Source organism: Parasteatoda tepidariorum, chromosome 7 (genome assembly GCF_043381705.1).
Source record: "Parasteatoda tepidariorum isolate YZ-2023 chromosome 7, CAS_Ptep_4.0, whole genome shotgun sequence".
In the NCBI taxonomy this organism is placed as follows: domain Eukaryota; kingdom Metazoa; phylum Arthropoda; class Arachnida; order Araneae; family Theridiidae; genus Parasteatoda; species Parasteatoda tepidariorum.
This window is the reverse complement of record NC_092210.1, coordinates 67,406,567-67,431,902: the sequence shown is the minus strand read 5'-3', so window position 1 is coordinate 67,431,902 and position 25,336 is coordinate 67,406,567. Positions and strand designations below refer to the sequence as shown.

Here is a 25,336-nt window from a genome sequence, read left to right as displayed (position 1 = left end):
AAAAAAATGATTGATTAAGTGCAACTTTTAAGCACTCACATAACTATGACATCGGTGTTTTATTTCGGATACAAACTACATCACCACAGTTAGACAATTTCTAAGTTTTTAAACTAAGGATATTGAGATTTGAATAAGCTATGATTGGGGCAGAAATAGGCAGCCTATAGCGTTTGGTATCAATGATCATCAACTAAAAATCAATCAATGATCAACTGTTGTCAAGGGAGTAGATGTTAAAATATTATTAATATGATGTTCAAATCTATCATGCGTTGTTCAATGAACATTATATTAAATAATAAAATTCGCTATATTTCTTATATTCAAGGCCAAAGTCCAGAGCCTAACAGTCGTGAATATTTTTATTTTATTGACCATCAGGGAATGGTGAAGTTTCTCATTTTATTCTTGAAATTAACTTCCAAATTATGCAATTAATTGTTCAATGAACATTTTAGTGAAAAAAATTTGCTATATGTCTTACATTCAAGACCGAAGTCTAGTGTATATATATGTTTTATTCACCATCGAGAAATGCAATTTTCGCATTAATTATGCAATTAGCTTATTTTCGCTGCATTTCTCTCTTATATCTGTGTTTGTCTGGCTTAAACCAAATTTTTTTTGTGTGTGTGTGAAGGAAAATCTTTTAAATAACTTAATTTTCTGTTGTTTATATATGTACTTTTACTTTAAATGTAACCTAATAAAAAAAATAGTAAATTTTCCCATAAGAATTTTAATAACATTGAGTTTAATTACCAATCAGAGTCTGTGCTATTTTAAATAAACGTATGTGATTTGTGACTTTTAATTGCTTACTTATTGTACTTCAGCAAAAAAAATTTTGTTTAATACATTTATGTGAGTCAGTTTAAAATTAAGTCAAAATGTCTCTACGAATAGTTGAAATAAATCAGACCATCACCAACTTTATGTTCTGATGGTTTTTAAAATTGTATAAAAAATAAAATTTTAAAACAAGATCACAAGTTTTTTTAAATAAAAAATCTTGTTTAACAATACATTGTGCCTGTTACAATCAAAAACATAAATGGAAAAAGATGCTTTTCAGAAATTTATATTTTATTTTTCAGTTTATGGAATTTTTTTAGTTATTGTAAGCAAGTTTTTTTATTGTATGTATAGTATGTTTTTATGAATTATTCTGATATTAACGAAATATGATGTTTATAAAAAAGAACATAATTCAAAAATTTTAATAATGCATTCAAAATTCATTTAAATTACTATCAATATGAATTACTTTATTCAATGTGACATTATATGCAATGTTATGCTTAAAGCTTCATTGTGTAAAAATTTAAAAAAAACATAGTTTATTTTATATATGAGTCATTCATAATAAGACATACCTTTTCTTTATCTCATATCTATGCATACAGTCTATTTGATATTTCTAGTCCTTTACTTCATTCCATTATTTTCAAATATTTTTTAATTAGAAAATATATTACCTTAAATTTTTCATATTCCTTAAAGTTAAAATTTGTATGTATTCAATTATTAAAATATATATATATATATGATTATTTTATCCAAGTAATTTGATACAAATGTTGTAAATTGAACACATTAAATTAGTGACATTAAAAAAAGCTTAAGTAGGATATTTTCATAATGAACTCACAAACTAAGGGAAACTCATTTTCTTACATACACTACTAATTTAACAATTTGTTATTAAATTTTTATTTGCATGTTAAGTTGAAATGTAAAGTAATGAATAAGTACATTCAAAATCTCCAGTTATTCTTATATATCATGCTAGTATGTTTATACGAGGAAAGTTGATGTCTTTTAATTATTTATTGACAATATAGTAAATCTTTAAAAAATTTGCATGATTATACTTTATAATAACTTAATAATTTTAATTTAGAGTGTAAAATAATATTTAAATCTGTTTCTAACCCTGCTCATAATTTATTTAATTCTACTTTTTACTGAAAAATTCATAACAAACGCTAATGGATATAATCAAAGTGCAGACTTATGTTTAGTGCAAAATTAGAAAGATATTACTCTGAATAAATTTCATTCTAATTATCATATTTGCTTGAAATAAGTGTCAGATTTAATGGTTCCATGGGGGTGACTTCAAATATGCGCTAACTGTTAATTAAGTTACGAAATCAGATACAAATATGTACTTTCCCTTTCTGTTCTTAATGATTCATGTAATTATTAAAAAAGACTTGTACTTATAACGAATTATAAATTAAGAAACTGTGCATCTATATATATTTGACATTAGTCCCGAAATACGGCCAAACAGCAGTACCGATAGGGTAACTTAAGGTAACAATACTAAGCTAACCTTGCTTAAGACAATCATACATAAACTGTGTGATTGATAAGGGAAGCAAATCCCAGTGTTTCTCTTTTGCTAAGCCAGTGAATTGAAATAATAAAAAGAAGAAAATAGAAGCTTTTACATTCAACGTTTTGTAATATCTTGGAAAGGCTTGTTTATTAATAATTAATAGATAAATATTTCAATGTTTCTAAGCAACAGACTTTTTTTCTCTTTTTTTTTGGCTGATTTATGACCAAATAGCAAAGATAGTTTGTTTGTTTTTTTATCTTTGAATCCCCTTAGATTGATAAATTATTTATGATTTTCCAAGATTAATTTTCCATGTGGACTTTTTATATGACATTATTTGTGTTTTTTACAATTTTTTTTTTAATTTCATTTTTATGAAGATTTTATATTCGAACCAAATTTATATTATTATATGCAGAGTTAGAAGGCAATCATTTTTACATCTTCGATCGAGTTTTCTGTGCAAGAAAGTTTAAAGAGAAAAGAAAACCCAGAAAATATGTTGATGATCTAGAAGAGATTATAATTATAATGCATATTCAAAAGTTTTTATATAATTTACGATATTTCTTTTTATTGAGGAAGTTAGTGATTAGGTGGCATTTTGAAAATCTTGAAGTATAAATGTTTAAGAATATTATCTCTTAATATGTTGGATATTATTTGATTTATTGCTTAAAAAATTGTTTCGATGTGCCAAATATTTAAGTTATAGTTTTCTTACAATAAAGATATGAAAATATATCCTGATGTCTTTATACATTCTAAAACTGATTTTCGCAAATTTGCCATTACAAGATGTTCTATATTTATCATGAAACATCACTACTATAATTTTTTTTTTGGTTATTTACTTTATTTGCGAACTAGTTTTAGGATTCTCACCATCACAACTTCTTTATATATATATGAAACCATAATCCCCTTTTAAACAGAGTTCATTAGGTGCTTTTATTATTGTTAAAATATATTTTATTATTGTTCATATTCACAATATTTAATTCCGTTAACTCCATATCAAATCTTAAATTTCGAAATTTGAATTTTAAAGCTATCTTTATAATTACAATATTGATGTTATGGTTTTCTTATATTTTAAGGACTGCATGAACCTAACTAAGGTATTAAAAGTATTAGTTGTGTGCTTTTACTAGCTTGATTCTGATCAAAATAATAATCATGACCAAATATAACACAATATACTTCATGATAAAAACTTCATTGGCTTTTTAAAGAAAAAGAAAAAAACGAAGAATGTAATAAAAGTCGGCATATTTCGAAATCTTAAAAATAGGCATCCATTCTCAAGACTTGCCAGATGTGAATGAGAAAAATTAAAATGACTTGAAAACATAAATGTGAGGTTGCCAATGCAGGAATTTAAAAAAAAAGCTGAAAAACAAAACAAGAAAAACTGCAGTAGTCGAGAGTGAAATAGAAAATAAAAAATAAATAAAGGTGCGAAAACAAAAAGTTAAATTACTGTGGTTATGAAAAGCATATCAGGGTGAAATGCATTTTTGTATGGAGAGATAATGAGGAACTCCTGTCACTAATAAAGGGAAGAATCAGCATTCGTCTGAATAAAATAAGATTTAAGGGCATCAAGTTGAGTTGTTGTTACACAGTGTTAAAAATTATGGCATTATCAAAATTAAATTTGTATCAAAGATTCAAACATTATTTGCAATAAATGATTTATCCCTTAATAGCGACTATATCTATGTAGTTCTATTGATTTAAATTTTAAAGCAGGTCTGATTTGTCCAATGTAGTCTAAATTGTATTGTCAGGTATTACATTTGTTCCCAAGATTCCAAGAATGTGCCACAAGGAATGATTTATTGTATCCTTGATAATGGACATATTTATCATGTTGCTTTTTTCTTAATTTTAAAACGTGTCTGGTTTGTCCAATGTAGCCAATGTAGTGATAATGCATTCATTTTTTTTTTCTGTTTCCCTCTAATCTATCGCAGTATTTCTAGTTTTATTTTTCACCTTTACATTTCATTGGCAACCATACATTTTCTGTTTCAAATCACTTTTGTTTTTCTCATTCACATCAGGCGAATCTTGAAAATGAGTGCCTATTTTTGAGCGTATGAAACATTTACTTCAAATATATAATGTTTAGAGCACTCTGAACTCACAGGCATGAATTTTTTAACACTTATAACATGTTGACTTTTATTACCATCTTCATATTTTTTTAAGGCAATGGGGTTTTTATCTTTTCACATCAGTTTTTTGTGATTATTTATGTAGTAACACAGTATATTAAAATAAGTTTTACATAATGTAATGGCATTGGCTCTTAGATACAAAAAATAATAATAATAAAAATAAAAATCAATGTAGTACAATTTTTTTTCACAGCTAGCCTTAAAAACATTTTTTAAATGTGTCAAAAAATTCTTCTTACAATTGAAACTTCAATATGGCTCTTAATTCATTCCAAATTAAATCAAAAATTGTTATGGAATACCTTTTAAGAGAACTGCAACCAGGAATAAGATTATTCTTATCTGGGTGCCAAGACACATGGGAATTAAAGATAACGATGGAGCTAATGAACTTGCAAAACAGGAATCCTTTTTCAATCTAATAGGAATGGAACCCTTTTATAGCTTTTAACATGAAGGCTGCTGGGGAAATTATTCTTCAATGGGAAAGACAGGAGCTGAACAAAGAAAAAACAGAAGGCGAACAAACTACTCCTGGACAAAAACAAGCTAAAAGTATGATTATCAATTCAACTGCAAAAATCACTTCTGAAATCCTTAAGCTCCCAAGATTGAGGATACAACAATTGTGGGCTTTATGACTGGGCATTATCATTTCAGAAAACACCTTCATAGAATGGAACTTTTTCAACAGAAACCAATCTGCAGGAAATGCTGCAAGAATTGTGGAATCTTAGGATCATATTTTATATGAGTGTGATGAACTTACTGATAGAAAATCTATTTCGAGTTTCGGGATATGCGTATATCTCTACCATTTGATGCCCTGGTCAGTAAGAAAACAATTAATATGTGCTTTTAAATTTATTAATAAACTTAACAATGAAACAAATAATAATTAGACTGAAACAAAACAACAAAATATAAGAAATAGGAGCTTTCAAGAAATGCTCCTTCAGGCATGAGTGCATCAAGAACAACTGGAAAAAAATATATAATTTGATTGGCGACGAATTGACGCCGCCAAAAAGAATTAATTCGTAACACTTGCCCTTATATGATTTACTACTTTAGGCACTCTCCATCCTAAAGAGCTACACGTCAGCTCTATTAAGGGACTGTCTGACTTTATAAACAAAGTAGGCGACCCAAGAAAATGCAACGAGGAAGGTTTGGGTTAACATAGCTGTCAACTCTGCTGGATTTCACCTGTTTCTCCTGGTCTACTGGTTTAATAAAAATTCTTCTGATTTTTATGTATTTTAGAAAATTCCCAAAAATTGAGTAAGTTTCCTAAAAAATTTCCGATTAAAAAGCTATTTTGCACAAATTATTACGTGCTCAAATATTTAAATGCGTATTACTAATACATAATGAAGCTAGTCTCATTTATAGAAATCAATTATGTTGCAATTATGAAATTTATATTATTTCGTAAAATCTACTGGATTTTTTCCTATCCATGTTTGCAGCTATGGGTTTGGAGCATTTGGCATAAAATGCTATTAAAGTAGAGGTGCTTCACATCAGACTAGCCCAAACAAGAAGAACTTCAAAAGTCAAATGAGACAATGGGAACACCCCCCCTAGTTGGTAATCTAAGTAAATACATTGTTGCAAAGGCAATTATTTCAAACAAGGTGTCCTTGTCCTACTCGAAATTGTTTGAAAGTTTATTATTTTTTCGTCTATTCCAAAATTTATTCTAGATATTTTTAGGGTATACTTTAGTCGTGTTTCGATAAAATTTCTTTTTTTCACCCTTTAATTTTTTTTTATTTGCTTAAAATTATTAAAACTAATTAATTTAATGCATCTATCGCATTTCCTTATCCTCGATGCCACAATGAAAAAATTAATGGTTAATTTAAATAAAAAGAGTTCAATTGTTACTCATTTTATCTTTCAAGCAATAGAATGTTTTATTCAAACAGATTTCATTTGAGTTATTAACGAAATTATTGCAATCATTTCTTGGAGCATTAGCTTTATTTTCTCTTAATAACAAAAAATTTTTAAAAAAATTGCCCATAATTTCTGTAAAAAGTATGTTAACACTCTCGCTGAGCTCGTTTAACTTTTTTTTTTTTATCAAAATAGATTCAAAAATTGCGTATTCTTATTGTATGGTATCTTTCGCAAAAATATGCACAACTGGTGTCATTGGTTATCTCAGGTCTGAATAAACAATTTAACATCACAAAAGCCGAAATGAAATCATAAACGAGTAATCATCAACGGGTTCCGCTGTTAAATACACGGGAAAAAATATATCGCAGCGAGAACGTTACAGCTATTAACTGAACATTTCTATTACAACTGTAAAATAATTTGTAATCCAAAAATTTAGTCGGGGGGAAAACCTAAAGATGGAAAGAAAAAAAAAATCTTTGAAATGATTCTAAATTTATCGGGACTGTTGGAATCTTTATACAATTCTCATTTTTAGTATTTGCTGTTTAATAAGATAATGCACGTCGAGGCATTTTCCTGATAAACTATGATATATTTCATATTATAATATCTTATGCATTATGCTAAGGTTGAAAAATAGTTTTAACAACTTTTTAAGTCTATGTTTTTAACATCTTATTTTAAAAGAGACGATTTCTTAAAGTTAGTGATGCAATAAGTTTAAACGTCAAAATAGAATTGTAGTTCCAATTTGTCTATTTAAAATAAAAAGAAAGAAAAGAAAACTAATTACTACGATCAGGACGTTTTGCACCGAGTAATTTTAAAATAACAAAATGTTCTTAATATCTTAACAAGACTACTGGCTGTTTAAGCTTTAAAACTTTCTTTAAAAAAAAAATTTGAGAATTATGTTGTTAAAACGAATGTTTAATTTAAAGAAAAGCCTAAATTGAAGTGCTAATAAAAATTAAACGAAATATTCTAAAAGAAAATCTACGTGGTAGCAAAAAGAAAAAGAATTTTAAAAATATAATGATGTAATTGGTTTAATAATTCTGCGAAACATACGTGGCCAGTAAATTAAACATTTAATTTTAAAATTAAGACGTTTAGAACGATATATCAGTCACTAATATATTTTACGACGTTTAAAAAATTTTGACTACGTATTGGACGTATTCTATATGTTCGGCAACTTCATACTCTTAGTAGTGAAAACACCATTTCATATAATTGTTGATGTTACAAGAGTTTGTCTTCGTTTAAATTTTTACTGTTTAGTTATTAAAATATGTNAAATTATTTTATAAGTATTAAAATGAAGTTTAAACGAAACATTCAACCAATTTTTCTTAACTTCATGAATACTGTATTCAACATATTTTCAAAACTATTGTTTACCATGTAACAGTTGCATAAATACTTGAAACTTTCAAAATAATCTCTTTTTAATCTAACAATTAATGTCCGATGGCACATTGACTTGAGAAAATATTCTATACATATGAAATTGACGTTGGGCGGGGGTACCCGCTGGGCGGAGCTACCCGACTCTCCCCTACATACTTAAATATTACTGAAATTGAGTCACTATGAAATGAATTAACTAAAAAATAAAATTTAAAAAAAAATCAAATGCCTGACCAGACCATATGCAAAGAGGAACATGTTTTTAAACTTGGCATTTGTTAAATATAATATTTTATTCAAATCTCTTTACTAAAGTAAGTATAAATTAGCAGACGTTTTTAAAAGAGACATCTTTTTTTATAATTAATAATTTTTTTAAAACAATAGAAATTCACGATTGAATAAATAATTATTAAATGTTATTTTTTACATGAAATTACCTTTGGGCACTTATTAAGTCACCCCCATAAACCTTTAAGATTAACACTTAGCTCGCGAAAATCCGATTGTTAGATTGAAAGTTATTCCGGGTTGATATTTTTTTTTTCATTCTGTGAACTGTACATACTTATATTTTAAGTGGAAAATCTAATATTATACTTTGATAAATTGTCATAGCTTTATCAAAAATTTAATTCTAACTGCCCATTATAGCATCCAGATTTAGTAGGTAATATCCATAGATCCAAAATGTCACAATTTAGTTCTTTTGAAATGTATCTACTATTTAAAATTATTAAATCCTTATTTTAATCTACTAACTTTTAAAAAACCATTGTTTTATATGGGCTTTTTCGAATTCAAAAATCAATTTTTTAATAATTTTTAAAATAATTTAGTGATAATGTTTTTGTGTGAAACCTGAAAGAACTTATTGTGCAGCTCTACGACGTAAATCAACCACTACTGTTTAATATATCTTATTTCTTGAAAAATATATTAAAATAATTTTAAGTATTGTTTTTTTTAATTGCAACAATATTTTTTTTCATTTCAGCTATTTTTAGACGATGCAAAAATAAAGAATTTTACATCGTGTTTCAAAGGTAATTTTTGTGCATCGATATTTTGTTCCAATATTACGCATTCTCATTTATTTATTTTATGTTATCCAACATAATCACAATAAGTAAAAACGTGAACCATAAAATACCGAACAAGCCCCCAGATTCGATTAAGGCCCCACCCATAGTTTCATACAAATATCAAAACCAAATAATCTTCATCGACCTTCCACATCCAGAGCTAGATAATATAAATGCTCGCCATCACGGAAAATTAATCCTATACACCTTTGAAAATTTAGCCGATGCTTTTTAAAAATTAGTAAGAGTTATAAAAAAGGCTAAGACTCAAAACTTACACAAAAACAAAACTGTAAGCACCACTTAGGCTAACTTACAATTACTTTCAAAGCCAACCTCAAGAAATGCTAGGTGTGTATACCAACCTTACATATTTGAAGTAAAAAAAAAAAATTTTAAAATACGACCTATTTCGTTTACTTGCATCAAGAGATTGCGGGGAAAAATCTCCTTTAATCTTGCCAATTTAAATTATTGATTGTGCAAAAAAATTTCAGCTTACAATCAATTAAAAATGCGAAGGGCCAGATCTACCGGAAGACAGTAAAAGATATCAATCAGAGTTATACATTACAATTTTAATTATAAAAAAAGAAAAAGACTTAACTTTAATTTTTAAACATTGAATGCATATTGACAAGTATTCGGATGCTCGCCAACCCAGAAGACGTAACAGTCCTTTTTTTCTTCTTCATAATAGTAGTTTATGTATACTAATCAGGTTATAGTAAAATTGGCTTAAAAATTTTAATGTTTTTTTTTCCTTACACAGCGTAGCTTTTTTGTAGGTTTGAATCTTAAATTAGCTAATTATTTGAATTCTGATTTTTAGTTTAGTTTTACAAAACTTCTACGTTTACTCAATTAAAATGATTCGTAATTCGAAAATTACGCATAGCGAGTCAAATTCGAGCGATTTAAAAGTCAAATGTAGTGATTCGTATTCACGCTGTTAAATAATCACACAATTTAAGAATTCAACATCGCGATTTTCATTCATGCATTTTTAAAATCAAATATCGCGATTCATATTCACAGGATTTTTAATATCAATCATCGATTTACGTGATTTAAAATCTTTACAATGGTATTCGTATTCACACAATTTAAAAATTACATATCACGATTCAAAGTCGCAAGATTTACAAATCGACTGGTATGATTCGTATTAATGCATCTTTAAAATTCAATATCGTGATTCGAAAGCAGGCGATTTTAAAATCAGACATCGCAATTTGTTTTCAATAGATATTAAAATCAAACTTCGCGGTTCGTATTCATGCGATTTTAAAATCTAACGTCACAATTCGTATTCACGGGATTTCAAAATTAAATCTTTCGCTTTTTGTATTTTTTCTTTATAAAAAATTTTTAACTTTCTCAGTAATTTTTTTGTCAGTGCAATCATAATCATTTAAAAAAAAAAAAGAGTAAAGGTGAAAGGTAAGATATTTAAAATACAATTTATTCATTTTACTTTCATTTGTTTTATACTAAATTAATTAAATTGAGTAATACTTCCGCTTTATAACACATGTGCAATTTTCTTTAAAAAATTGTTCTTCTTTGCTACCATTTATCCTTTTACCCCCACATTGCAACGAGTTTCGCCAAAATTTGGGTGGGGGCTTAATCAGTAATTAACGGTATGCTCATAGAAAATTTGTTTCATTCATATTTTATTTTATAACCGTTGATGCTCAACTCTGCAGCCTTGTAATTTTGATCCTGATCCAGAAGACAAGGGAACTCATGGATCAAGTATCGGGAGACATTTACCTTTGTGGACTTTTTGACGGAACTGAACCGTATTTACTTTGCATGGAGAGGAAAACCTCCCACAGTTAGCCTGATGCTAAGGAGACTGTAACCACTTAGAATATTTTGCATCAGCACTGTGGTCGGTGCAAGCTGAATGCGGATTCAAATCGACCAGGGATTTAAGCTTGAGTCACCTCACCTCATTGGGAGGTGAGCGCTTTATCCCCTGAGCCACAGCTCTTTTCATTCATTTTAAGTAAAAGTTTTAAAAAGTTGTTATGCAACAATCTTTGATAAATGTTTATTAAATATGTTTTTAAGTAATAGTATAGTACCCTCTAAGTAAATAACATTTATAAAGAGTTCTCATTTCAAAATTTGTAATGGTTAAAGTTTCGGTTAGTTTTAAATTCAATTATATTATTGCTCTTAAATTTGTTGTATTCATTATCCTCTTTCCTATAATTTAAGGAGAAAAAGAAAACGTAACTTGCTTCGGTGTAACTAAACCATCTAAATTAATATAAGGGAAAGATAAATACCATTGATTTCATTCTTCTTAATAGGAATTTCATTATTTTATATTGTCATCAGTCATTTTGTTCCATTTTATACAAACAGAGTATTATTGACATTCATAGAGTAGGATTAATTTTCCATTGAAAATGTGTTACTATGTTTTGTTTCATAATAATAAAAAATAAGTTTTACATAAATAGATTAATAATAACAAATATAGTCTTTTTTTAAAAATTAATCATTTTGATAATTACATTGTTAGGAAATGTCCAAAACAAACTATAACAAAAAAAGTGTTAGAAACTTCAGTGGTTGAGTGGTAGCACTTTGCGCTCCCTTGCCACAGGTCCAGGGTTCGATCCTCGGACTGGGCAAGGTTGACTCAGCCTCACATCCCTTCAGTGGGTCTATAAATGAGTACCAAGCATGCTTGGGAACTAAACACTGGGGTTCTGCGTTCGGCTGACCACCTAATTGGAACATCTGCTCCTGCACCCCAGAGCCCAATGTCAGGAAAACTGAGATGGGCACAGTAGGCTTTGGCCCTCTATGGGCTGTCGCACCACTGAGTTTAGTTTAGTAGTAGTGTTAGAGACTTAAGTGTGAGCTCTCATGAAGAGCACACACCTCTTAAGTTCATTCACTTCAAATTAACTTAACTCCTTATGTTTTTCTGTTGCGTTACCTAATTCATTACTTTGAAGATTTTTTTAACATCACTTATGAAGACATGAGAGGCTATCAACTATAGTAGACCAAGTCTAATTTTTTTTAAATAAAAAAAAAGGCTAAAAAAACATCAACAAACAAACCTGTTAGTTGAATTGAAATGGTAGCTCACTCTGTTTTAGGTTCTGAAATTGGTGTAAAAGCTGCTATTCAAATATAAGCAGTTTAAATTTTTTATTTGAAATAGCATCTTGAAAATGTTACCTTTCATTCATAAAATGTTTTCTTTTTTTATTAACAAAATTTTCTATTTTATCAATGCACCAATTTAAAAATACTTAATTTTATTTCAGATAAAAAGTTTTTGCAATTCTTTTTCAAACGATTGAAAGTAAATGATACTGGAAAATATGAATTAGATTTTCCATATTACTCGCCATGTGGAAGGGAGAAGAATTTCGTAAGATGTGATGATCTCCCAATAGTATTTACTCACATTATACAAGAATCAACCAGTGACGTGCCTATGCCTTATTTGTCATATGGTCATGCAGGAGAGCTACTTAAAATCAAATTTCAACCAGAAAAGATTGCCATGCTTCCAGAAAATGGCAGAGTATATCATCCTGGGCCAGAATCAATTGGTGGTGTAGGCCTTATAAAATCTTCTCTGGCTGCACAACTAAGTTCTGGCTTCATTTATGCAAACAATGGATCTTCAGATGATTTGCCACTTTCTCTTTCTTGGCTCAGTAAAAAATATGATCTAACAAATGAGATTTTACCCAAGCTTTACAAACTACAAGGGAAAATTTAGAACTTTATTTGTATATATATATATTGTTGATATTGCTAAAAATTTCTTATTATTTTCGTCAATAAATGTTTTTTTAAAAGCATTTTATTTAATTTCTAACTGTTCACATATAGTTTTGTGTTCCGGGCCACAGGTAAAATTAATAGGATAACAAATTGGGTGGTTAAGCTAAAATTCAGAGAACAATTGATACTTCTTCACGAGATCATTAATTGCTGACAAACAGAAAAAAGTGTTTTTGAACACACTGTGCCAAAACAATGTAGCAATAAATTTGTAACTTATAACAATTATTTTGGTTATTATTTGTAATAATTACACAAAATTTTGTAAGCCTAGCTTTAATATTTATGGTAACATTTTTATAAAAATCTTTTTTTTTTGCTATAATTTTAAAAATATTAAACGAAGTTTTTAGAGCAATTTAAAATTACAAAAATGTTACTTTGAAATTTGTTCAAAACTGCATAAGATCTCGGCTCGTAGGGGGGTAATTAATGTAATTCGTTTATAGTGCTCGTAGGGGGGGGGGATGTGAAATTTTTCTTCTTCTGAATTTTGTAAGAGAATCATATTTAGCGACGATTAATTGAATATCTTAAAAAGTTTCAAGCAATCTTCTAAGTTGCTTTTGTACTTATAAAAAGAAACTCAAAATGATAGGGGTTTTCTCCAAATATTAGTTTGGAATTTAAAACAAAATTAAATAACAATTATATCTGCAATAAACGTTCAGATACCGATATATGATTGTATAAGGAAAAAAAACAGATGAAAGAAAAGATCTTTTATGGGGATGATCTCAACAATGCTGGTGTTATTATTAATAAAACAGTACAAAATGAAATTTGTGGAAAACCCCCAAGATCATTTTAAGCTTTTTTTTTAAAAAAAAAAAAAAGAATAAAACATGAAAAAGTCTTAGACATTTGAAAATTTAAATACTCTTGTCTTAATACAATAGGTTGTAAAAATATTATAAAAAGCATGAATTTAAAATTTCAATAAAATAAATTGATTTCAACTCAAAAAAATTTTATTTTCCACCTAAATGCACAGAAAAACTATTTACAGTGAAATAACATCCATGGACAGTATTTTTTTTCTGTTTGGCAGATTTGAAAATTTGTTTAATATACAGGGCTGCCACTTCACAGGGAAAACCTGGAAAATACAGGGAATTTAAAAATCACCTATAATAACAGGGAATTTTGATTTTTTTTTCTTTACACACCGGGAAAATACAGGGAATTTTGTCTTTTAAAAAATGGTGACCAATCAAAGCATAATCTATGGGATATTTAACCATGATATTTCAGTTATACTAAACTATTTCATTTACTATAGCATTATTTTAAGTATGTTCAGCTGTTTTCGAGCAATTACAACTAAGAAATATAGTTAGCCCAATATAACTCACACAAGAACACAATAATTGTTGTTTCCTCTTAATACATTGTGTATAATATGTACAGGGAAAAACACCCTAAATTTTTTTTTTCCAGATTTGAGTGGCAACCCTGATAATAGTAAAAATCACAATTTTAACCAGAGATGCCAACTTCCTCCGGACAGCAAATACAATAAATATTTTCGAGTGGTAGTTTATAGATATGTGAGTGTTGGTTTAATAAATTCAATTTATAAGGTAATGGATTTTATTCACCACTATTTCTAAATAATTCGAAGGCTTATATAATTCGCCACTTCTTAACAATTTAGTCGAGCTACACTGTTTGAAAAGTTAGCAAAATTTGTCAAATACTTGCAAATTTTAATTAGTAGTTAACCGTTTTTTATATCATTATGGCACGTGCGGAGCAGTTAGCATCTCTGTTTTAACTTGTTTCATATTCACAAAGTAAATATAAAGTAATAACAAAAATATAGTAATTAATTTACATGTACAAAAAAGATGCCTCGAATTAAAATATTTCATTGTCATGAACAACGTCAAGTATTTGTTGTCTGAAACAATAAAATGATCCAAATATTATTTATCAGGATGAAGATTTGGAAAATATTTGTAAACTTCCTGGTTGCATCCACGAGAGACCATTGCTTGAACTTTTTTGATTATCAGGTTCTTCTTTCTGAAAAATAAAATGTTTATTTTAAATGTTAATAGTACAATATTCTGAAGATGATTAGATAGTTACTTAACATAATAAGCAAATAATATATATATTATATTAACTCCAATTTTTACGAATTGTTACAGAGTTTTAAACCAATTAGTTGTGTAGTATTACAAAGCAAGCCATTAAGGCACATAACCTGACTTGAATCATAATAAAGACATCTGATGAGACACATACAGGGTATCTGCTACATTTTAGATTTTCAAATTCATGACTTTCCATGACTAATTCCTAGAATTTTTCATGACTTAACGAAGTTACTATTTACGCCGACAAACACACTAAAAATTTATAATAACATAAATTTAAATGATCCTCATATTTAAAGATTTTAAATTTAAAAAAACAGGGTAAAGAAAGAGTTGAAGCAATAAAATAGCTGAAAAAAAATACAAAAGCAAATAATTTTTTTCTGCAGAATTATATTCTAATGATACTTTTCTTATAATACTCCTGATTTTTCTGTTCTCATTTCGGAATTAAAAAAAATTTGCCAATGACTGGCTTGCTTGAGCAAGAATTTTAAATTGATAAAATAAAATTAAAAAATAAATAATAACAAAAATTCTGAAATCACAGAAGTTTAAAAGATAATTCGCTCTAGAAATGATGTTTTTTCTTTCATTTTTTGAAAGAACACCATAACTTTTAAAGAACATGATAAAAACATTTTATATTTTATTAAAATATGACTGTGAGTGGGAATTTTATAACAAATTCAGATATTGGTAATACCATGAAATGGGGGGGGGAGGTATTTTTTAAATTCAATTTTAAAAATTAGATTTTTCAGTGACCTAAATCCATGACTTTCCGTGATTTTCTTTAAAAAATAAAATAGTTAAAATCATGAAATTTCATGACAAATTTTGTTCAATACCGAAATTCATGACTTTCTAGGTACGCGGATACCCTGCACATATGGCAGTCTCAGTATTTCTAAAGTTTTTAATTTAAAACTAAAAAAAAAATTCTAAATTTTTGTTAATACAACAACCATAATACTGCACATGTGATAAGTATCACAGTAAAATTAAAAAAAATTTTGTAATTGTAATTTTATAGAAATAATTTATGAATTTTTTTAGAAGTAATTATATTAATTTAGAAGTAATTAACTTTTAGCATTATGCTATGTGTATGATAAATTTAAAACATTTTTTAACGTAATATATACCATTTACTGATGAAGGTAGGGAAATTTTCAGATAGAAAACTATCTAGAATATTTTCCACAATGTTTTCCCAGAAAAGTTTAAATGTCAGAAAACAATTTTTAGAATGTTTTTTATACAACTTATTTGTATTTTTTTTCTTCTTATAAATTCCCAAACCATTAAAACAAAAACTACAAACTTCAATTCCGACTTCGTAATCCAAATACAATTAAGTTTGATTTTGTTTTACTTAAGATTTGTCACATTATTTGATTGCAATCCCATTTCATAACAAAACAGCACTCACAGAAAACATTCTGTACACCCATTTCTCTGGTTATTTAATAAATAAAATAATGAGACAGGGACATGGAGAAAATATTGGTAACACTGAACTGACTGTTGCAGTTAAAGTGACAAGAAAATACATACTTTATAAGTAAATAATTTCTTTCTGAAGTCGTCATGAACTGAATGATCCCATGGTGTAAAATAAATTGCATGGGGATCATCTGTGCAAGGCTTATCATAAAGTTTTTCATTGCAGATTCTGAGGCTCTCAGACGAATTAATTTTATACAATTCAAGATCTTTTTCATACCTATAAAACCAAAAAAGCATATATCACTACTGTATTAATCTAGTATTCATTACTATCAGTTCCTTCATTAGACTTTACTAAATTTAAATAACATTAAGAAATGCAGTCATGGGAGGAAAAAGGTAATTAGCATTTAAATACAGTGGTACAGCCAGAAGTTTTTTCTGGAAGGGGTTTTAAAATTTAATAAGAAAAAATTAAAACAATAAACTACGCTTACTTATAATAATTGACAAACAGTGTTTCAGGCTTTGATAAATTATTTTCAGCTTTTCTCTGAATTCCTACTAATTATGACCATTGTACAAAATTTACAAATCTGCTAAAAAAATTTACTAAGCATCATTTTGAACAAATCTAGAGATTTTCCCTCATTAAAGCTACTTAAAATTTTAAATTTTATCTTCACTTTAAAATACGCAGAATTGATTCAATTTAATTTTTTATAAGCCTCACAATTTTTTCTTAGTAAATATCATAGTATTTTTTGATAAGTGCAAAATCATCATCACCCAGTTCTTAATTTGTGAAATATTCAGCCAAATGAGGTCAAGTTTGAAGAAATGATATCTGGAAATATATATATAAATATTTTTTCATGCAGCATAATTGATAATTAGAAAAACTTTCACATATTCTAGCATTATGTTATTGTAATCTTATTTCCTTTTTTAATACCATGGACAAGTTTCTTATTAATTAAATTCCTTTTACGATTGATTAACAACTGATTTAATTATTGAGGATGATTTCTGGGAGGGGTTTTAACTCCCAAAACCCCTTCTTGGCTCTGCCATTACTTAAAATATTATTGATGTTAAATTTCTGGCAACATTAACTTTAAATAGAACTTGAATTAGTTTTAATTTTTCCGATAAGAAAATGGGTATCAGTGTAATGAATTATCTTAAATAACCATTTCTTAGTTATTTCAAAGATGATACCAATGAAATTAGTTGTCACTGAGGATTTAGTTCTTGTAGTGCAGTTTGCTAATGGAGTTGCTATAGCAGAATGGCACTATATCACAAAACCATGTATGCAAAACCATAAGGTGCAGATGTTAACTAATCCTTATGCTGCCAACACACATGAAACTATGACACAAATCATGAACTATTTATTGCCAACACTTTGAAGTGCGTTGCTATAGCATTCATAACACACACAGAACAAATGACACTATTCAATTGGGTATGAGTGTTAAGTAATGCTCCATCTCTAATTCAAAATTAATTGCCCACTCTTCGAAGGTTCAATGCTATAGCGGCAACAACACACACATAGCAAATGACACCATTCAAGGGGATATTGATGTTAACTAATACTACATCTTTAATTCAATATTTATTGCTAACGTTTTGAAGAAAAATACTATAGCATCAAATCACACAGGTAGCAAAAACTAACTATATCAGAGGTACCATCTATAAAATAGCCTAATTACATTGATAAACACTAAATGCAAAAATTAAATAACTTTTTACTATGATAATTCAAAACACAAATGTGAAGCTAATACCTTGAATAAAAATCAATAATTTAAAAATAAATAGGAAATACGAATATAAAAAACATAAAAATTATTTTAAATCTTAATTTAATTATTTCAACAAAAAGTAGAAACGTTTAAGAAAGAAATTGAAGCTATGCTAAAAATCCAAACTATAAAGAAGCCTTGATAATATATATATATATATACGAGGTGTGATCAAAAAGTATCCGACTTTTGTTCATAAAATAAANAGAAAAAATTTACTTACAGTTCAGCAGCTTCCATGTTTGATGGGGATTCAGTTTCTATTTTGTAGAATATTCTCTTTGCATACTGAACAACTTGCCATAAATGATTCACATTTCTTCTAAAGTTGTAAATAAATAATTTTACTAACGTTTAAGAAATATAAACATATTATAAATGAATCATAAAAATATGAAGTTTACCGCCACTTTGGAAAAGCTCTTTTCACATCAAGTTCACCTGTTTCTATGTTTATCAAAGGATTAAACACAGGAGGGTCAAAAACTAATATCTAAAAAATTTTAAAGAATTGCATTAGTTTCCCTGAAACAAACTTTTTAAAAAAAGCCTAAAATATCTTCATGAAATATTTTAATACTCACAGGACAGTCACAGTCTGGATAGTTGTCAGGTACATACAGAGTGAAGCGAAATATACCCCCTTGATAGAGTCCTTGTCGAATGAATATCACACCAAACCACTCTAGAAATCAAAAAAGAAATTTACGTGAGTACTCAAACGAATTACAGAAAGATCAAAAGACAAACAATTTAAAATTAATATTATGCAATTTACAATTATTGTTTATAATATTTATTTTCAAAAAATAAAATAATAGAGAAAAGAGGTAAATACACTAGAGATGACTTCTGGCGATCTAAGTTTGTAGACTTATAATGTTATAAGTTTAAGATCTTGATTTATTTGCTTGTTCAATAGACATGTAGTGTTAACAATTAAATTCTCTATGGAAATTGTGCTGACATCTCTTGTTGGATTACAGTGAATATATCACTCAAATTCTTTTTTAAAAAAACAGCTCTTGATTATAGTTTGATCTTATTTAAAAGAGGTAAATCAGTTACAATGAGTAATAAGTAAAATTGTCAACACTGAGTATTCATTCTTTACTTTTTAGTTTTTTAACCTAATGACAGTTTTATTGTTACTGCTTTGAAATGTTCAGGCTTTTTTTTTATTCAACTTTGTTTCGGCCTATCTCCCTTACCCTCTAATCAGAAAACTGCAGTATAAAGGGCAATATTTTCTCTTATCTAATTTAAGACAGCCTCATAATTTTAGTTATGTTGAAATTATGTGAGCAAAAAAAAAAAAAAAAAAAAAAAAAAAAAAAAAAAAAAACGGAGACTATTCTATATATAGGATTGATTGATTGAGGTTTGGCCTAAAATGGCCTATGGATCCATTCAATCTGATAAGTAACATTTTTTTAATTGAATTTTAAATTTTAATAACTTTTTTATTGCTTAACGATGCACATTTTTCTGCATTAAAGTAATAAATATGTAAAATAATATAGCCGAATAATATAAACTTAAATTATGTTCATTAACTTATAATTACACCACTAATTTAATTAATACGTGGTTGATGATTTTTGTTTACTCCAAAAACCCAGCCAAACAGTGTTTAAATGTTTTCTTAAACTTTGTTAAAGTGTTTTTCCTAAAATATTCTATCAAATAAAAAAAATTTCTTTTTAGTTAAGTAGGTGCAACATCACATTTTGAAAGTTCTAATTATTGAATTAAGTAGGATGTGCTTATGTAAATAGTTTAAATTTTAGCCAAGATTTAGTTCTAATATATTTTTGTTTAAAATACTAATTTGTCTTTCATTATTAAATATGTTTCATACCATTTTTCATAACTACGAATAAACGATAGTGCATGAGCAGTCAGGTAGCATAAAGCTCAAGGACTGTTTATAATCCCTCAAAATAATTATTTTGTTAGATTGCATAGAATAATTAAAAATAATTCTAGTCCAAATTACCTAGTTATTCTAGTCCAATCTACTTGAATATTAAATTATTTTCATAAATTTTATTTAATTTACTCACAAAGCAATTTTCACTTTTAGTAAGCAGTTGTTCAGATTACTAACCTGGTTATATATCATTTTTATTAAATGATTAGTGCTAGTGTCAAAATATTCCAAAATAAATAAATTGTTAGTTTAAAATGAACCATAAATTAAAACAATGAAACCCAATTTATAACAATTACAATAAAAATCTTACTTAATGGAGAGCCAGCGGAGGGAATCACATACACGCCCGATAGCAACTGTTTTTGAAGAAGAAGGCTGAAAAAGTTGACATTTTTTCAACAAAGTTTGAATAACAAGTAACAAAATATCTACCTTAAAAGTTCATTGAAAGAGGCATTGAAGTCAAAAGAAAACATTTTAATAAATACCAGGATTTGCTCATAAGTTATTGTTCAAATTTAACAGTTTCTCTTTGAAATGAATTAATTTTTCAATGATGTTTATTTTATATTTTATACATAAAAGATTATTAACCGTTCATTTAAAAGCATTCTTATTAACATATATACAGTAGGGAACCGATTATCCGGAACAATCGGGGCCATCACTATTCCGGATAACTGATTTTTCCGGTTTTCTGAATTGCTACAAAAAGCCGTTTGTTTATTGTTAAACCCAACAAAAAAAAATTTTTTTTGGAAATAGTAATCTTAAAAAGATAAAACGATGAAGGAATACACTAATGATTATTTCCAAAATGATGGTAAGGTAAACATCTTTCAAAAAAGAAAACCAATAGGTTTNTTTTTTCAATGATGTTTATTTTGTATTTTATACATAAAAGATTATTTCCGTTCATTTAAAAGCGTTCTTATCAACATACATACATACATACATACATACATACATATCTCAGGGCCATGTTTTCCCACTTTGAAAAAAGAATTTCATATTCCTTCCTTTTTTGCATGACATAAAAATAAATAAATGGAAATTTACAATTTTTAAAATTTATAAAATCCATTGAGGAAGCTGTTGAAAAAAGATTGCTCACAACACTACTTTGATTTACAACAAAATCACACAAATTGAACTCTTTATTCGGAGTAACTCAAATACGCGTTTCGTCTTTGACATATCGTAATAAATATTGCATTAAAAATATTATTTTAAGAAATCATGCGAAAATCAATAACAATAACTGCTGAAAAATAGATTGAAGTATGACATAGCAAACAAATAGTGCATACTCAAATGTGCGATCCGAATTTCTCGTTGATCTTATGAGATATCTAAATATTAAAAACCATTGTGAAAATTAATTGCAATAACTGCTGAAAAATGATAGAAACATGGATTCACAATGGCATCAGCGCAAATCGAGCATGTAAAGCGCGATTATTTAAATGCAAGATTTGACTTTCATGTGTCATATTATTATATTAAAAATAGCAGAATCTTAAAAAACATGCGACCTTAAGCAATAGTTGCTGAAAAAGCAATCAAAAAACAGTTGAAGAGTTACATCCAAAAGTGAATAGTCAAAAGCGCAATTCAAAGTCTGTAGATGTAGATCATAATAATATTGTATGAAAAATATCGCAATGCAAATAAATAAACTTGAGAAAATTCGAAATGGCAACTACAAAAAAAAACTATTTACACTGTCCCACAAATAAAGCATGTCAAAAACTGATCACTCAAACGCAATTCGAATTCTGCAAATTGTAATCTTCATGAATTATCAAAAGGAGCGAGTGTTAAGAAAAATATTTAAATTTTAGTTTATCCGCAAACCAAGAAAATTTTGTCAAGATACAAATTTTAATTTGCGGAGTCCTGCAAATCAACTGTCTTGAGATTCGTGGAATTCTGCAAATTAGCAGAAAAATAAAAAGCCCACATTAGAGAACCATTTATCCGGTATCTAGAAAACCGGAACATTTTGCTCGGTTATCCTGCTATTTTGCACTAGAACGATTGAGATGATTGATTGAAATGTGTGGGGAGAGGATATTTTTCTTGCTGTTTGTCGATAGAAAACGTTTTTATGTATTTCTGTGACCATGAAGATCCAGAGGGGGCAGGGATAGGGCAAATGTTTATTTTTTTATGTGTGTGTGAAATAATCGCTTTTCTGATAAGCTGTCGTCAATAAAATAGAAAAGAGTGACATGTTGATTTCGTTTTCTTTTCGATTTAAGAGGGGGTGGGATAAATGCATTGCACATGCATTTCAGTGAACAAAAGATGAAAGAGAAATCAAAAGAAAAATATTTCCCTATACTTTAGTTTACTCAGAAAAAGTAAAAATGTTAAATTGAAATACGAAAATGATTATAATATGGCTATTTTTAATTCAACATTAAAGTAAGAATATAGTTAAGCTGAATTTAAACATTTAAAAAATAAGCAGAAGAATTTTGTACATTATAATTTAGTAAATTATTAACATAATTGGCTGCACTAGTGAGGAAAAAATACAAAAACCATCAAGCATTTTCCGGACTATTACTACTAAAATTCACAACTCATTGATATAAAAGGAATAGATTTTTACTGTTGGTACAAATTAAATGATTCCAAAAATTTATTTAACATTCGTTAGGGCCACATTCTTTCAACCAGGGTCATTTGCTAGAATCCAAATGTGAGTAGCAGTTTCTTTTAACACACTTAAAAAAGGGGATTAAATAAGAAAATATTGGTAACATTTAATTAAAAAAGTGACTAAGTTTTGCCATTCCTTAAAAGAACAAAACATTTTAAAAAATAAGAACGAAATAAAATATTAAATAAGTATGAATCTTTTTCTTAACTCGGATCCGGTTCAATTTAGAATATGGAATGAAAATTCGGAAATTGAACAACAATATCGTCGAAAATAAAATGACAGATTCGTTAGCCCTGGGAATTGACGGCAGAAACAAGATTCGTAAAAAAAAAAAAGTTTGTGAATTGTCAGGGGAAAACGGAATTTTACCCCAAAACCCGGAATTATCACAGTCAGAGAATTATATTAAAAAAATAAAAAATAATCAATTAGCAATATTTAAAAAAACATACTATTAAGATATTATTGAATATTTTAAAAATAATGTGTCACATGTTAATTATAATGATATTTACATAAATTAAATATATAATCAATGTATAAGTAATATTGAAACTAACATATTATTCAGATATTAATGAATAATCTAAATAGAATGCATAATATGCTTATCATTGTATTACTAGCAGGGGTCTGTCCAGACATTTTGTGAAAGGTCCTGTTTTTGAAAAATTGTTAAAAATTTATTCGTAATTTATGAATATAAAATAAACGTTAAGTCACATTCTTTCAACCAGGGTCCTGCTTTTATGAAATTGTGCAAATAGGGTCCAGTTATTGCAAAAAACTTTTTCAATGAGTTTTATATTGCAAATAGATACAAGATTATGCTTATAATTTTAAAAAATTTAATTTTCAAAAATAAGCCTATACTGCTGAACGCAGAACGAATAATGGAAGAAGCGTCTGCCAAAGACAAAACTAAATTCGTTTACATTCATCTTTCTTGTTTTCCTATTTCGATTAACAAAATAATAATGAAGATAAAACAGATTTGTGAAGGGTCCGATTAAAAGAAAAATAATTTACGGAGTGCCCGTTTTTAAGTTAAAAGATTTCGTGAAGGGTCCGGTTTTATGAAAAGATATTTTGTGAAGGGTCCGTTAACGAACCCAAATTTCTTCTAAACAGATCCCTGACTAGGTTATACTTTGTAATGCATTTTTCATCCATTTTTGAGACTTTTTTTCCTCACCAACAATGATAATAACTGCCAATTTGGTTTATGGATTGTACATGCAGACAGCTGTGATATAATGATTGAAAAAGGAGAAGAGCAAAGGTTTCAATTTAATATTCATTATGATTGCTTTCTTTTAAAGTTTAAGTGTGATTGCCCAGAATTTAATACATTATTGCTTTTTTTAAAGAACTACATAGTTGTTCCGATTAGTAGTGGATTTTCATATGAAATATATCTTTGAAGTGATGCACATGCACAAAATTGTCATCCATGTTTATAAGTCGAAGTTACAAGATAACTCTGAGTTTAATAGGGTTGTAATATTTGATTCCGTTTTTGGCATTAGGTTCATAACAAATTAGTTCTATGAATATTCTAAAAAAAGGCATCATATGCTTATAATTATTATATTATTTTTCACATAAAATATAACATATTATAACAACATATAACAACACAATATAACAGCATATAAGTAAACATACTATTCAGATATCAATGAATATTCCAAAAAGAATGCATCATATGCCTGATTTTGTTTTGTATTTGTGTTCCTGTCAATGACAGCAGTAGCTGAGCTCATCAGTTCTCCAGATGGTGTGGCAGGTAAAACTTTTTTGAGTGAAGGAAAATTTTTCTCACTCTCATTATTCTTGTTGCCCTACAATATATATATAAACATAATTAGCAAAAAAACTAAAATAAAAACAAAGATATCACAGTATTAAAATAAACTTTTTCTTCTAAATAAATAAAAGAGAAATAAACAGTCTTATTATTGTGACATAAAAATTAAAAAATAATCTTTGATTATAAGAAAAAAAGCACTTAAATTTAAAAATAAAATTTGAATTATTATAAGAACTATTATAATTGTTGAATTATTATAATATATTTGAATTATTATAAGAGTGTGATTTCCTTGCCAGTAGGTACCTATGACAAAACAATGGCCAAATTTTCAATAACTAAGCAATGACAGTCAAGAAATGAAAAAGGAAACTACTGAAGGGAACAAACTTGAAGGGTATAACTTGTAACCATCCTCAAGCAAGCCAAAATGAGATTTTTTTTTCTTTTTTAATATTTTACAAGTACAAGAATATTTTTATACTTTTGCTATTATATTCTGATTTCAAAAATATGTAATTGTCGTGAGCAGGAAACAAAATTGAAACATTTCCTGTAGCTTAATGGTGCCTTTTTTTTATATTGTGTCAAGCTACAGGTAAAACCATAATTTCATATATTAATTATTTCATTTCATATATTAAGTACAAAGCCCCAGATTTGGATGCTTATTTTCTAGAAACCTATTTTCCTAGCCTTTTTTAACAATTAAAATAAACTAATTTCACTTCGTTTTTCCAGGGAAAAAAAATCAATT

General features: G+C 27.7%; 2 protein-coding genes across 2 annotated transcripts in view; one reads left to right on the top strand and one right to left on the bottom strand.

Annotated features, from left to right (window-relative positions):
• The first annotated feature begins 63 nt into the window (after positions 1 to 63).
• On the top strand, positions 64 to 12,799 carry LOC107445516 (UPF0598 protein CG30010). Its single transcript, XM_016059919.4, has 3 exons — positions 64 to 390; positions 8,864 to 8,912; positions 12,254 to 12,799. Exons 1-3 carry the CDS (start codon positions 253 to 255, stop codon positions 12,715 to 12,717), a joined length of 651 nt encoding a protein of 216 aa, XP_015915405.1. The 5' UTR covers positions 64 to 252; the 3' UTR covers positions 12,718 to 12,799.
• A 936-nt stretch (positions 12,800 to 13,735) lies between these two features.
• LOC107445524 (AKT-interacting protein) overlaps positions 13,736 to 25,336 on the bottom strand; it is a gene marked incomplete in the record, with an annotated part of 37,540 nt that continues 25,939 nt past the window's right edge. Inside the window, 7 exon segments of the mRNA XM_071183542.1 lie at positions 13,736 to 14,810; positions 16,448 to 16,616; positions 18,380 to 18,478; positions 18,561 to 18,649; positions 18,741 to 18,841; positions 20,403 to 20,467; positions 24,435 to 24,610. Coding sequence (XP_071039643.1) covers positions 14,718 to 14,810; positions 16,448 to 16,616; positions 18,380 to 18,478; positions 18,561 to 18,649; positions 18,741 to 18,841; positions 20,403 to 20,467; positions 24,435 to 24,610 — 792 coding nt within the window.

What these genes read in the sequence shown, in the direction of transcription:
- LOC107445516 (XM_016059919.4), top strand. Translation starts at nt 253, where the DNA reads ATGATGTTCAAATCTATCATGCGTTGTTCAATGAACATTATATTAAAT. An exon ending in TTATTGACCATCAGGGAATG is followed by an intron (nt 391 to 8,863) that starts GTGAAGTTTCTC and finishes TTTTCATTTCAG; the next exon opens with CTATTTTTAGACGATGCAAA. An exon ending in TTTTACATCGTGTTTCAAAG is followed by an intron (nt 8,913 to 12,253) that starts GTAATTTTTGTG and finishes ATTTTATTTCAG; the next exon opens with ATAAAAAGTTTTTGCAATTC.